The sequence below is a fragment of the Nomascus leucogenys genome, chromosome 14 (genome assembly GCF_006542625.1).
Source record: "Nomascus leucogenys isolate Asia chromosome 14, Asia_NLE_v1, whole genome shotgun sequence".
NCBI lineage: Eukaryota > Metazoa > Chordata > Mammalia > Primates > Hylobatidae > Nomascus > Nomascus leucogenys.
The window spans coordinates 18,273,882-18,289,152 of NC_044394.1; the positions used below are offsets into that span (position 1 = coordinate 18,273,882).

The 15,271-nt window shown below is 38.8% G+C and overlaps 2 protein-coding genes across 6 annotated transcripts in view; one reads left to right on the forward strand and one right to left on the reverse strand.

The window, feature by feature from the left end:
- The window catches only part of ASB3 (ankyrin repeat and SOCS box containing 3), a 194,307-nt gene that overhangs the window by 170,232 nt on the left and 8,804 nt on the right, over positions 1 to 15,271 (reverse strand). For 4 of the 5 annotated variants that reach the window (XR_004033312.1, XR_004033311.1, XM_030827574.1 and 1 more), the window contains exon 2: positions 177 to 385. The exons of the other annotated variant lie outside the window; for it this stretch is intronic. Coding sequence is in view for 2 of the 4 variants with exons in the window: in XM_030827574.1 (XP_030683434.1) it covers positions 177 to 372 (196 nt within the window). In the remaining 2 variants the exon portion in view is untranslated. The remainder of the gene's footprint in view (positions 1 to 176; positions 386 to 15,271) is intronic. 5 annotated transcript variants of the gene reach the window in all.
- Positions 2,516 to 9,948, forward strand: CHAC2 (ChaC cation transport regulator homolog 2). The gene is made up of 3 exons (XM_003262379.4): positions 2,516 to 2,784; positions 6,660 to 6,695; positions 8,904 to 9,948. The coding sequence occupies exons 1-3, from the start codon at positions 2,650 to 2,652 to the stop codon at positions 9,285 to 9,287; spliced, it is 555 nt and encodes a 184-aa protein (XP_003262427.1). The 5' UTR covers positions 2,516 to 2,649; the 3' UTR covers positions 9,288 to 9,948.

Sequence of the window (15,271 nt, forward strand, 5' to 3'; positions counted from 1 at the left end):
ACTGATTGAATCCAAGGCAGGCAATCTTACTATCCTTAATAAACAAATTCAGGCAGTTATGTTATGACTATAGAAAGGGAAACAAATACTACTGTTAATAAGTTATATATTATACTTTTTTATGTTTTATTAATCCAGCTTGTAGGCAAAGCCTCCATACCTTGAATTTACTTTACCTGCATTAATTAACATCTGCAAACATTCTACAGAGTTGTGATAAGCTGCTTCATGAATTGGCATCCATCCCCTGTTATCAGCAACATCGACACTTCGGCCCTTTTTGAGCAGTTTCCTTAAGACTTTAACATTGCCTTCCCTGGCAGCAAGTCCAACGGTAGAGCACGTGTCCACGTAAGCCTCTGTAAAATCCATTTGTTTGACCAGTCTACAAAACAAGGTAGAAGGATAATACTACAGTCAATAAAACAACACTTCACTCCTAGAGGTCAGCAGATCACGGTGGGCCTGTCTAGTATCTCTCACATGACTGACGAAGGGCCCACAATACAGAAAGTGACTGCCATGCCACAGTCTCTGCTGCTGCCTAAACCAGGAAGTTTCTCTGTTTGGCAGATTAGAATTCCTTGTGGAATGTTCCTACTAAAAACATGAAGGGACTTTTAAGTGTTCTATCTTTCCTCCTCTGGAAATGTTTGAGGAGTAAGCTTCTGCTCCTGTTCACACCCCACCACAACACACTCTTTGGTGCTCCATTGATAAGAGCACCTCTGCTTAATCCCCAGTGTACACTACATTATGCAGAGACGGCCATTCAACTACCAGCAATGCTCAGCCTCAATATATAGCCCTCTATGGAAACAACTAAACCCAAAGAGGCCAGAAAAGCAGTGAAAGATAGGTGTCATTCTAGTCTTCCTGCACCTGCTGGTCCTTTCCAGAAGAGGTTAAACACTCAGGTTCTCTATGCTTGACCAAATAGACCCACTGACTGAGCATACTGAAACCAACAGAGAACACCATAAAGAGATGAGCCTGGTTTTCCTACATAGCCCAGAAAGTTCTTAACAGAGTTCTTGCTCACATCATCATCTCCCTCCAATGCTCACTTCAAGTTCCCCTCCACTCAGAGTCCAGTATAGCTCTCATGTGACTCTCTCAAAGGCACAATTTCTTGTTAGTGACTCTATGAAGCAGTTTGGATATGGAATACGTATTTGATTACATAACTACTGTTAATTTTCTTAGATGCGATAACGGCATCACCGTTATTAGGAGAATGTCCTTATTCTTTTTTTTTTAGGGAACTTGTTCTAGGATGAATGTCCTTATTCTTATAAGACACATGTAGAGTATGTGGCAGTAAAATGTCATAACACATGCAACTTCAAATGTTTTCCATTTAAAAGTATAAATAAAGTAAAAAGGAAGTAAAGCAACTGTGCAAAATGGTAATTATTGGATCTAGATGAAAGGTATTGGTCATTACACTCTTTTTATCTGAGTTTTCTGTATATTCAAAATTTTTCAAAAAAGAAGGGTTAGTAACCATGTCAGGCAATTTGAAACTACAACTTAGAGAAAATAGGAAAAGACTTGTTTTTTTTGTTTGTTTGGTAGCAGCTTGCTGCTGATTTCTTTATAAGAAAACAAATAATACCCCTTGAATCTGAGTGTTTTAGCATTCAAGACCATGGTATAAAAATCTTCAAGAAAGAACAATCACTTGGTAAGGCTTCTGTTTTCACACACACAGAGACACAGCCACGATAGTTGAAGCGAATTTCCTAAACAATATTTTGCAGCAAGAGCTCAAATGAGCAGATCTTCAAAAATTTTAGGATCCCTGACCCCTTGGAGAAACTTATGAAAGCTGTAGTTTCCCCCTAGAAAAGTGTATACCCCAAATTTTGTACACAAATTCAGGTTCCCCAGCTCGTTTCCAAATAGCCTTTACAGGGGCCCCAAGTTAAGAACATTTGCCTGCTCTTTTCTGAACAAGCCACTGATAATACTAAAGATGAATAAATTTGTGTAAAATTTAAATATATAAACAATTCCCATTGAAATGACAGCTACTCTTTCACAGGCGTAAACTTCTATTGTAAACTTTCTGCTTTTATTTGAAAGACAAAAGACATTTTTTTTTCAGGACATAAAACCAAATATGGATTACATTCCTCCGGCTGCTGTTATATAGGCAAAAATCTAATTTCCAAAGCAGAACAAAACGTGTTTCTAGGTGCTGCCTGCGGTGCTGGTACACCGCCTCCGTATCTGGACACGAGTGACGACTCCAGCTCTTTTCTCCTTCCTCGCCCCCGTTAGAAATAAGCCCAGTTCCAATTTCAGAGCCAAATAGCTCCAAAAAGCATTGTGGGTATTGTAGTTTTCTGCACACGCGCACTAAAGGTAGGTTTGGGTGATTTACGGAGGCTGCAAAAGAATCCATTGCTTACTACACCGAAGGTCAATGTCTCTTGACACCCTAATCAAGGAAATAAAATAAAGCTGACTGAGATCCGCTCGGGAACCCTTTCTGGATCTAAACTCCCAGGGGGCTTTGCGCCCCAAGTGGCCATCGCGCCTGCGCCCCGCGCAGCCGGTTACTCGCTTACCGGAGGCTTCAGTCCCCGGCGGCGCGGCGACAGCTAGGATTCACGGCCGCTGTGGCAGAGGAGCCGCGAAAAGATGTGGGTTTTTGGTTACGGGTCCCTGATCTGGAAGGTGGATTTCCCCTATCAGGACAAGCTGGTCGGATACATCACAAACTACAGCAGGCGCTTCTGGCAGGGCAGCACGGACCACCGCGGGGTCCCCGGCAAGGTGAGGCGCCGGTCAGCTCCCCACACTTACTGCCCCCGGACCCCTGCTCCCCAACTCCACACACAGCACCCACACCCTAGGGAACCACACCTTAGTGCTTCATGGGGGCCAAGCACGTGGCTTGGGGTAACACTTATTTCTGTAGATTTTCCCTGCCACCTGCCCGCCATCTCTAACCCAGCCCGGGCACTCCTTCCGAAGCTGCTTAAGATGCCAGCGGTTAGTTTCTAGAGACGGCGAGAAGCGCGGGCACAGGCGCACGAGCTCGCACCAGGCTGAGTGCGGAGATGGGGACTCCATTTCTCCGCAACCTCTGCCAAAAAAAAAAAATCCCACTGGCGGGAAGATGAATGTTCATGTCACCACAGAGTTCAAATGGTAAAATCAAGTTGCAAATTCAGCTTTTTAGCAATTAAATTTGTTGGCATTTCTGCATTCTAGCCGACTTTCATGGGCTTGCGATTAAACGTGCATGTTACTTCTAGGATTTCTTTACATCTTTCAAAAGTTTTATTTTCTGACACCTAGGATTGCAGAACGAGTTTCCAAAATTTTCGCTGGTTATTAAGGAACTCACTTTGGTTTTCAGGTACTAGTGAAGTTAAATGAAGTTCTGGTTATATGAGTAACACAGTACCAAACTCATTACTATATCCAGCATTATTTTAATGTCACTTTCTTGATGGTTCTCATAATGTGAAATGTAAGTTCATTGATCCACTTTTCAGTCAGTCATACAAAGACATTAATCTCAATATAGGTATAGAGAATTAGCAGCAGCTCACTGCTTATGCAAATCAGCTTTGTACTGGCTACAAAACAACTAATCCACAAAGAAAACTAAGATTGAGGTAACTAATAATTTGGAAATTGGTCAATGGAAAGGGGAAAAGATCAAGGCTCTAAAGTAGTTTGCACCTGCTCATAAGAGAGACATGGGATTAAAATCACGAAAAGAAACCTGAGTTAGAAACCATTCTATCTCAACTAGAGTTGGTCATTTAAGAACTTGGCTTTTAAGTAGACTATACTGGCCTATTGGGACACAATGACCTGAAAAGGGGCAAATGGCTTAGGGTAAATGCACATTTATAGATGAACAGAAATGTCATGGCCAAAGTATTTCCAAGAATGTTCTAAAACAATATTCAAGACATTAAAGAACTAAGCTAAATTAAATGGCTTCTGAGTTGTCAGTTTTGGCTGGGCCCGGCAGCTCATGCCTCTGATCTCAACACTTTGGAAGTTTGAGCCAGGACTGCTTGAGGCCACGAGTTTGAGAGTTGTCAGTTTTGATATGAATATTTAAAATTGCCATTCCGAAAAGAAAACCTTTAGCCCAGGCTCCAATTATAATGACCAAGTATTAAATATTTATATATGTGGCTATAACAACATACTTTACTACTCTAGTCTTGACCAAAATGTACAGTGTGTTACAAAACACATTGAGATATGTATGCTGTCAGAATACACTGATGATTAGAAATTGCCTAGTCAACACAACAGTCCGTGATTCTTTAAAAGGAGAAAGGGGCTGGCCAGGCGTGGTGGTTCCCGCCTATAATCCCAGCACTTTAGGAGGCCTAGGCGAGGTCGGGAATTCAACACCATGACCAATATGGAGAAACCCCGTCTCTACTAAAAATACAAAATTAGCCGGGCATGGTGGCGCACGCTGGTAGAGTCCTAGCTACTCTGGAGGCTGAGGCAGGAGAATCGCTTGTACCCGGGAGGCAGAGGTTGCGGTGAGCCGAGATTGCGCCACTGCACTCCAGCCTGAGCAACAGGAGTGAAACTCCGTCTCAAAAAAAAAAAAAGGGGCTAAAAAAAGGTGTCTTTCTGAGCACCTAAGACTCAGAATTCTAACTGCACTTAATACCATACATCTTAGCCCATATCTTAGCTCTATTTATTTCACATGTTAGTTTGCATTCTAGAATGACAATATAAGCTACTGGAACCAAGAATCAAGATTTCATCATCTCCACAGCACACAGTACGTATTCATAAATAACTTCTAATTCACTTTGAAATTGAAAATAATATGGCATTATCTACTTGACCCTCACCAATATATATATCCTCATTGTAGCATTATCTTAAAAAGAAAACAAGTCAGAAACCTAAATGTCCAAGAACACAGGAATGTTTCTAGTTCATCAATGACACAATATTATGCAACTATTAAAATGAGAAGACTAACAGGAAAATTAAATGAGAAATCATAATCCAAAATCCCATGTGTGCCATGATTACGAATTATCTATACTAACAGATAAAGACTAGAAGGAAATAGCAACAAAGATGACACAAATGCCTGGATGATTTAGGCTCGCTATGTGCCTGACATTGGGCATACAAGTAGGTAAAATTGTGGCTTATGACTCAACATTCCCATGAATGATATTAAGGTATCAGTACACACACAGCCTTTGGTACTCTGTGGACGAAGTTTATTTAAAAAAAAAAAAAAAAAAAAAAAAAAAAAAAAAAGCTTGCAGGCACTGATAGGTGTCACCTTTGTGCCTTAAATTATGGAACATTCCAAGTCTGGACTTTCTCTAAGGCTTTCCATTTATAAACAAAGACTGTTTTATCAGTCTTTGAAATGGGAGAACAAATAAAACTTGTTTTGGCTTCATAATATGTCATTTCAACTTCAAGTTGAATAGTAAAAAGTGAAGCTTTCCATAAAATTGTTAACTGACCTGTGTTAAAACCAAAATGGGAAAATAAAATTGCCTAGAACACAGGTGGTCTGATTGTCCCATATAAGAACTAGACGAATAGGTCAGTTCTAATGCTGACCCTTCAACAGGGGAAAGTAAAGTTCATTTATGAATGTAAAAGGAATGCCTACCTTGAAGCACCATTACCATATACAGAAAGGTAAGAACACTTCATAACTCAGAAGTGTAAATCACTCATTCTCTCGCACTTAAAACCTCTTAATATCCCTTGGTAACAGTGGTTCTTAAAGTATGAGCCCCAAAACAATTTCTGAAATCAGCGGGAAAGTTGTTACAAATGCAAATTCTTAGACAGCTCCAGACCTACAGAATCAAAAACTCAGGAGGTGTGGCCTAACAATGTGTTTGTCAAGCCCTCTAGGTCATTTTGATCCACTAAATTTGAAAGTCACTTCCCTATATATAGGAAAGCACCCCTTATGTCATATGTTTTTTTCCCTAATAAAACTACAGGCCGGGCGCGGTGGCTCACGCCTGTAATCCCAGCACTTCGGGAGGCCGAGGCGGGTGGATTACCTAAGCTCAGGAGTTCGATACCAGCCTGGCCAACATGGTGAAACCCCTGTCTCTACTAAAAATACAAAAATTAGCTGGGCGTGGTGGTGGGCACCTCTAATCCCAACTACTCAGGAGGCTGAGGTGAGAGAATCACTTGAACCCGAGAGTTGGAGGTTGCAGTGAGCCAAGATCCCACCACTGCACTCCAGCCTGGGCTTGTTGAGCAAAACTCTGTCTCAAAAAATAAAAATAAATAAATAAAACTATAACATTCTTTTTTCCTAAGGGAAAAACCAGAATATTTATAATTACTGCTTCCATTTGCCTTTCATTTTAGATGACCTTTAGTTACTGGTATGTTTTCCAATATATCCATGTAAAGTGAACATAATATACCTAATACATATAAATTGATGGAAATCTTTTAGAAAGGCCAACATAGTCTCTAGATAAGGTAGGTTCTCTTAATTCATTTTAGCTTTAACATAAAAAACTATGCTTAAGAAATAGTGCTTATGAGCAAATATAGTTCAAATATTCCATGTCAAAAATGTTGCTAATGCTCAGCTACTTAGTGAACTTTATTAATTCAGAAAAAATTTTTTTTTACCTTTTTTAAAACAGCCTGGAAGAGTTGTGACTCTTGTTGAAGATCCTGCGGTATGGTATAAATATTCTTTTTTGTATAATTTTAATTTTATAAAATGTTGCGATGTTTCTGTTTCAATTTGATTAACAATCATCACAGATAATTTGAACTACCCTAAATTTAGAATTCTTCTCTGTATTTGTGGGGTTTTTTTGTGTTTGTGAAAAATGAGGCCAATAAGAAAAGTTAGAACACAGAGTGCAAGATAGACAACAATGTACAGACAAATGGCACGTAGTTTTCGTTTTTGTGGGGTTTTTTTTTTTGAGACAGAGTCTAGCTCTGTCGCCCAGGCTGAAGTGCAGTGGCGTGATCTCGGCTCACTGCAAGCTCCGCCTCCCGGGTTCACGCCATTCTCCTGCCTCAGCCTCCTGAGTAGCTGGGACTACAAGCGCCCGCCACCACGCCCGGCTAATTTTTTGTATTTTTAGTAGAGACGGCGTTTCACCGTGTTAGCCAGGATGGTCTCGATCTCCTGACCTCGTGATCCGCCCGCCTTGGCCTCCCAAAGTGCTGGGATTACAGGCATGAGCCACCATGCCCGGCTGTGGGGTTTTTTTAAAAACAAGTTTATTAACTAAGAATTTTGTGGTCCCCTTTGACATTAATAGAAATACCCCCCCCCGACAGCCAGACTACCACCGAGAATTAAATGGAACCCCTAAAAGCTCTCTTCACTTTTGCTACCAGTCTCATTTTCAGCAGAAATCTAAGTGAGGAATTCTTATTTTCTTTATTGCTTAATTGTATCAATAGCACCTGTGTGTTGTGTTTTGTATTTTTGTTTTTAAGTTCAGGAGTACATGTGCAGGATGTGCAAGTTTGTTACATAGGTAAACATGTGTCATGGGGGTTTGTTGTACAGATTATTTCATCACCCAGGTATTAACATTAAGCCTAGTATCGATTAGTTATTTTTCTAGATCCTCTCCCTCCTCCCACCCTCCACCCTCCCGTAGACCTCAGTAGCACCTGTGATTTTAAAACTGGTTTGGAGCACCAGAAAGTTTTATTTAACCAACAATCCTCAGTTTCTTAAATATTTTCAATCATTTTATTGGGGTACAGATTCAGAATTTTATATTGTGAAATTAAATGTTTAACTTTGGAAAGGACTTTAATAAACAAAAATCAAGCACTTAGTAATGGTAGATAAATAATGGTGTGGATTAGGAAATGCTTTCATAACTGATACTATGAAAAGCATTTATAAAAAAGAGCTTCAATTTGGTAACTAATAACTCCTAATTAAACAGTTAATAAACAAATGGCACTTTGTTTCTAGAATTTTTTAATGAGCAAGTGAAAGGCTCATATTTTTCATTTCAGTCCCGTTATTAAAGAAAAAGACCAAATTTAAAAAAAAATTTTTTTAAGATAAAATATCTTGCTGTGCCTATGCTACAAAGAAATTATTCACAATGGAGATTTTAAAGTGCTTATTTCCTTTATTGTTTAGTATGTTCTTCTGTGCACTTTAAGTGAAGAAAAACTGTATTGACTTTTATTTATTTTTTATTTTTTTGAGACAGTCTCACTCTATCACCCAGGCTAGAGTTCAGTGGCGTGATCTCGGCTCACTGCCACCTCTGCCACCCGGGTTCAAGCAATCCTCCTGCCTCAGCCTCCCGAGTAGCTGGGATTACAAGTGCCTGCCACCGTGCCTGACTAATTTTTGTATTTTTAGTAAAGACAGGGTTTCACCATCTTGGCCAGGCTGGTCTTACACTCCTGACCTCGTGATCCACTCACCTCGGCCTCCCAAAGTGCCGGTATTACAGGCGTGAGCCACCGCTCCTGGCCCACTTTTAAAAATATACAAGATACAGGCAGGCATGGTGGCTTACGCCTGTAATCCCAGCACACTGGGAGGCCGAGGCAGGTGGATCAGTTGAGGTCAGGAGTTTGAGACCAGCCTGGCCAACATGACAAAACCCCTTCTCTACTAAAAATACAAAAATCAGCTGGGCATGGTGGTGCATCCCTGTAATCCCAGTCACTCGAGAGGCTGAGGCAGGAGAGTAGCTTGAACCCGGAAGGCTGAGGTTGCAGTGGGCCAAGATCGTGCCACTACACTGCAGCCTGGGCAACAGATAAGACTTCATCTCAAAAACAAACAGAAAAGAATATATGAGATACTCTCTTAGATCACAACCTATCTTCACCTATTTTAATTAGCCTTATAAATACCAGTGTGTATTCTTTTCATTTTTCAACAGGGATGTGTATGGGGTGTTGCTTACAGATTGCCAGTAGGAAAGGAAGAAGAAGTAAAAGCATACCTTGACTTCAGAGAGAAAGGAGGCTACAGAACCACAACAGTCATTTTTTACCCAAAAGATCTCACAACAAAACCATTCAATGTATTGCTATATATTGGAACATGTGATAATCCTAATTATCTTGGTCCTGCACCTCTGGAAGACATTGCTGAACAAATTTTTAATGCAGCTGGTCCAAGTGGAAGAAATACAGAATATCTTTTTGAACTTGCAAATTCTATTAGGAACCTTGTGCCAGAAGAAGCAGATGAGCATCTTTTCGCTTTGGAAAAATTAGTAAAGGAACGTTTAGAAGGGAAACAGAACCTCAGTTGCATATAAAGAACTAATCATTGACTTTTCTAAACAAGGAGAGCTTTTAGTCTTCAGAGAATTAATTCAGTGCCCAATGACAATATGATTTGGAAATACGTTTACTTAAAGATCTTATTTTTAAGGTAGTGAGGATATTATCTAAATTTATATTTTAACTGGAAATGTCCTGAAACACATATATTCAAAAGACTGGGATACAGTGAAAGAAAAATTCAAATTTTAATAACAAAGATTTCCTAACTTTATGTTATTGAACACTTACTCTCTAGAAGTGAGTTCTTTAGAAAAATACAGTGAAGGACTCAGTACAGTCTTGTTTTTATCAGAGTGACAATAATCCTGTTTCATATCCTAATACTATTTTGAAGTTCTAAAGAATTAAACCAAAATTCCAATAAATATAAGGTTATGCCTTCAATATATTCCTATACAATTCTGTAACCATGGTTTAAAATACACAAGCTTAAAATAACATGATTAGAAATACACAATAATATGAACAGTATTTCAGCCTTAATTGTGAATTTCCTTGTTATTCAGGTATTAAATGAAACCCTTTCAGTTTTAAGCCAAAAATTGGCATTTTTTAAATACAGAAATTTCCTTGGAATTATAATGTACTGTACCTTTTCTTTTTTTAAATAAAGGCATTTTACTATATGGAAAATAACTCACTAAAGCATAAATTACATTATACAAATCATGATCACTAATGATGTAGTCTGTCATTCACTTTGTATTAATCTTATACCAAAACTAAAAATATGGGCTGATACTACAAATTAATGGCGCATATAATGAAAATTTAGTTTTTAAAACAGCTTTTGGAATTGTCTCTCTGTCACTCTCTCGATTTATATGTGTGTGTGTGTGTGTGTGTGTGTGTGTGTGTGTGTGTAATTTTTTTTTTTTCTTTGCAGCCTGCGTCTGGCCATCCCACAGGCTGGAAACTGTAACCTCTGGCAGAGGCCAAGAACAGGCATCTCCTGGAATTATAATTTTGTTTTGTTTTTTGAGACGGAGTATCGCTCTGTTGCCTAGGCTGGAGTGCAGTGGTGCCAACCTCAGCTCACTGCAGCCTTCACCTCCCAGGTTCAAGGAATTCTCCTGCCTCAGCCTCCCGGGTAGCTGGGATTACAGGCATGTGCCACCACGCCCGGCTAATTTTTGTATTTTTAGTAGAGATAGGGTTTCATCATATTGGCCAAGCTGGTCTCAAACTCCTGACCTCAGGTGATCCACCAGCCTCAGCCTCCCAAAGTGCTAGGATTACAGGTGTGAGCCACCGCGCCCGCCTATAATTTTTTATTTGTATAAATTTATGGGTTACAAGTGCCATTGTGTTACATGCATAGATTGTATTTTTTTAAGAAGTGGCATTACCTGATTATTTGTACATAACTTTTTCTTTATCTTGTCACCTAAAGAAGAGTATCAGTTGGGTGTATGCTGCTACTCAACTAGGAAACAAGTTATTAACTCACACAGAATTAACTTTGATTCATACTATTCAGGTTATTCCTGATTATAGGTTACTTCTTTCTCAATAGGGCGTATAATCTCTCTAGAATCTTTCCCCATAAAAACTTCAGTATAAAACTAAATGTAATATATTTACTAAAAGCTCCTTAAACCCAGGCATGACGACTAATTAGTACAGAAGTTTTTCACATAAAGGTGTCCTACATGTCCTTTTCATGTTTTCCTATTTATTAACATCTTAGTAATTTACTCAGCTACATAACTACTTTAAATATCTTCCAACATTTTAAATATTAGTTTTCCAGAAGGCATTTCACTTGTCCTGTAAAACAGAAAGGGTGATAAATTTATTAATGAATATCTCATAAGGATGTGCTACGCACTTTACATATCGAGGCATACGTCCTCATTTTCTGGATAATTCCTCTAGCTTGTTTCCATTGTAACTTGCACTCAGTTACGCATCTAACAAATGGCTAAAATCCAGCTTGCTCTGACTTTGGAGCACAGGATTCTTCCATAACATGTTTTTAAAAACCCCTATGAACTTAACTTTTCTTACTACCCTGCTTGTTTTTTCAGAAGGTAAACAAGATTAATGATTAATTTCATGTGTATAAATAGTATGTAACTGGTTACATAAAGATGTTCGAGTTAATTTTGACAGATGTGTATATATTCTCACAAATATAATGAGCCTATCCAAGATTGACATGCTCAGAATCATGTTAGTCAATGCAGAGATCTAGTTTTTCATTTTACAAAGTCCAAAGGAGTGTGTGACTCTCCAAAGTCATTAACACTTAATAACTAGCTTACAAAGTATCAAGAGGGAGGGATTACTTTGGGATCCCCATTTATACATCTTTCTAGGTTTTCCATTAGAAGTTAAACTAGAAGATTTGTGAATATACACGTGATATACCATCATCATTTACAGGGAGATCGTGTTCTAACAGCCCAGGGAAGGGATATTCATTTTCGTTAGGATGGAGAGAAACCTGACGGAAACGGCAAAGTTAAATTCTAATACCAGAAGCTAAGGTTTGGAGCCTCCAAGCTAGGAAGATACAGAACTCTGGTGCCAAATTACTTACATATTTTCGTTTTCTTAGCAAAGCTCAAGTCTCTCTTTACAGCTCTCAGATCTCACTTTCAAAACATTTTCTCTCCTGCCCTAATTACATACAACACAAAACTCGGATTCTCATTCCTCACAGTAGAAATACTAGGTAGGTGTTCAGTTTTAGAAATTCAAGAAAAGTGTAAGTGTGAACCCTACATTTAGAAAAGAAACTAAAATTTCCTTTTAAATCTCAGATTTTTAGAAATTGGTCTTTGTACTCCTACTCCAGACCACTATTACAATACTTTTCCCCACTCCCAAACAATACATTCACTCACTCTTCAATTTACCAAGAACTGTAAGCATCTAGATGCCACTATCTCCATATATAAAGTTATCATTTAGGGAAACAAAGGTTATGATGATGTCAACTCTGAATATTTAAAAGCATGAACATGACTCATTTCGTTGTGACTGACTTTAAAAGTTTGACCATTGTCTATTAATATGTATTTCTCTTAAATGGGAAAATAATTTTCTAATCAAGTACCTGAAATGCGTATTATTATACATCTTGAAAGTGCCTATTTACTTTTTTTTTTTGAGACGGAGTCTCGCTCTTTCGCCCAGGCTGGAGTGCAGTGGCGCTACCTCGGCTCACTGCAAGCTCCACCTCCTGGGTTCACGCCATTCTCCTGCCTCACCCTCCCGAGCAGCTGGGACTACAGGCGCCTACCACTGCGCCCGGCTAATTTTTTGTATTTTTAGTAGAGACGGGGTTTCACCATGTTAGCCAGGATGGTCTCGCTCTCCTGACCTCGTGATCCGCCCACCTCAGCCTCCCAAAGTGCTGGGATTACAGGCGTAAGCCACGGTGCCCGGCCTACTTTTAATATATGTAAAACATTACACAGTGACTGATATACTCAATAAATATTATTTAAAATATATCACATATTCAGAGTATCACATATTCAGAGTATCATGGGTTCAGTATGTCTTCAAGATTCCTAATGATTACAATCATGCCAGAACCATATTTGGTCTATTAGATATTTTTCAAACATTTTCCAGTCAACATTTCGTTATATTAGATTTCTCTTTTCCATAGATACATCTTGTTTTTAAATTACAAATTCAGAGAATACTCTCTCAATGAGTAACTGCATAACCTTACATCCTGGGTAGTTGTGAATATCAATGTAAGCATCATATTTGTAATTTACCATGCCTGGTTCTTTCTTTCCAGGCAATTAGATGATAAATGTGCTTTAAAATTCTCTTTCATCACATCACACTAAAACTATCAAATGTTCCTGCTATGCCTATCTTTTTTCAGCAAAAATACTCACTGCATTGTCTATTAATTTATTCAGCTTTTAGCAATCTATTTTTATGGATTTCTAAAACCTTGAATTTGGCCAGTGTACTAGCTCACACCTGTCATCATAGTACTCTGGGGTGCTGTGAAGGGATGCTGTGAAGGGAGGATCACTTCAGGCTAGGAGCTACAGACCAGCCAGAGCAACAGAGGAGCACCATCTCTATAAAAAATTTAAAAATTAGCCAGGTGTAGTGGCATGCACCTGTAGGCCTAGCTACTCAGGAGGCTGAGGCAGACGTATCGCCTGAACCCAGGAGTTTGAGGCTGCAGTGAGCCATGATCACACCACTGCACTCCAGGCTGGGCAACAGAGCAAGACCCTGTCTCAAAAAACTAAAATAAAACCTTGAATTCACTCTAAGCATATATTACAGACTCAAAGATTTTGTAATCCTGTGGCTATTATGTCGAAGAATTTTAACTCTTCCAAAGACAACTAAAATACTAAAATTTTTCTTCTGTATGCCAAATTTATATGATGAAAATTAGCTTTACTGGATTTCAGGGGCTTTTCATTCTTATGGTTCATTTTACCTTTCTAAAATACTATATTTCAGTTTCATTTTCTTGGTTGTTTTACTTAATTGTACTGAGCCTCCTTCTCTTTATAAATGGTTCGCTCACACATGTACACACACTGTAACTGAAAAAACTACCACTAATCCTACAGCTTCTTGTGTTCTTCCAGCTTTCTTATTCTTCACAGAAATTTTTTAACTACACAGTGCTTCACTTCCTTATCAACTCATCTTAATCCCTTTCCAATTCAACTTTACTCTGCCATACCACCCAATCATTATAGTATCAAGTCTCCAATGACCACTTCCTCACTGAACCCAAAGATTTCAATTTTCATGCTTCTCTGGTGCATCAGACACTAGTGATCAAGCATCCCATGTCACTAAAGCCAAAGACAAAAACATTTCATTGTGTTTCCAATTACAACTCTTACACTATTCTTTATCAGATACACAAACTCATCAAATCCTAGGCTTCAATTTTACTTAGATAGCTTCCAATCTCCAGCCTGCTCTCTCAACCGCTTCATATGTCTGTTACATGAAGGCATCTCCAGTTGTGCTACACAAGCATGGAAACTTACTGTACTAAAACCAGTACTATCTGCTTTCCCAACCAGAAAATCTGGTCCCACATTACCTCCCTGCACATAATACACATTAAATGTTGAACAATACTTAGTCCAGGAGAAAAATAAACAGGTTTATGATACTCATATCAATTTATAAGCTTTTGGAGGAAATAGATGGTATTTTCACAATATACACAAAATGTGTTTGTGCCTTTTTACTAAATTTTACCCTTTGTTTTACTAAAACAATATAACATTTTTTAGAAAGTGTAAGCAATCTTGGCCGGGTGTGGTAGCTCACGCCTGTAATCCCAGCACTTTGGGAGACCAAGGTGGGTGGATCACCTGAAGTCAGGAGTTCGAGACCAGCCTGACCAATATGGTGAAACTCCGCCTCTACTAAAAATACAAAAAAAAAGCCAGGTGTGGTGGCAGGCACCTGTAGTCCCAGCTACTCAGGAGGCTAAGCCAGGAGAATTGCTTGAACCCAGGAGGCAGAGGTTGCACTGAGCCAAGATGGTGCCACTGAACTTCAGCATGGGCAACAGAGCAGGATTCTTGCCTCAAAAAAAAAAAAAAAAAAAAGAGTGTAAGCAATCTTTAATTGGAGGCCATTTGGCTAAGATGGTCCTAGGACTCTGGGTTCCTATGTAAGCAAACTGAAGCCCAATGTAAACAGTAAAACAAAACTTAATCTTTGCTTTTTATTTTTTAATTATAAACTGACTATAGTTATATATTTACGAGGTACAAAGTGATGATTTATGAATACAATGTGGAATAATTAAATCAATCTAGTTAACATATCCATGACCTCAAATTTTTTTTGTAGTGAAAACTTTTGAAATTTACTCTTAGCAAGTATAAAGTACATTATTAGTCACTATATTCACCACACTGTGCAACATATCTCAAAGAAAAAAATTCCTCCCCTTTGACTATCATCTCCCCATTCCCCCATGCCTTCC

What these genes read in the sequence shown, in the direction of transcription:
- CHAC2 (XM_003262379.4), top strand. Translation starts at nt 2,650, where the DNA reads ATGTGGGTTTTTGGTTACGGGTCCCTGATCTGGAAGGTGGATTTCCCC. An exon ending in ACCGCGGGGTCCCCGGCAAG is followed by an intron (nt 2,785 to 6,659) that starts GTGAGGCGCCGG and finishes TTTTTAAAACAG; the next exon opens with CCTGGAAGAGTTGTGACTCT. An exon ending in CTCTTGTTGAAGATCCTGCG is followed by an intron (nt 6,696 to 8,903) that starts GTATGGTATAAA and finishes ATTTTTCAACAG; the next exon opens with GGATGTGTATGGGGTGTTGC.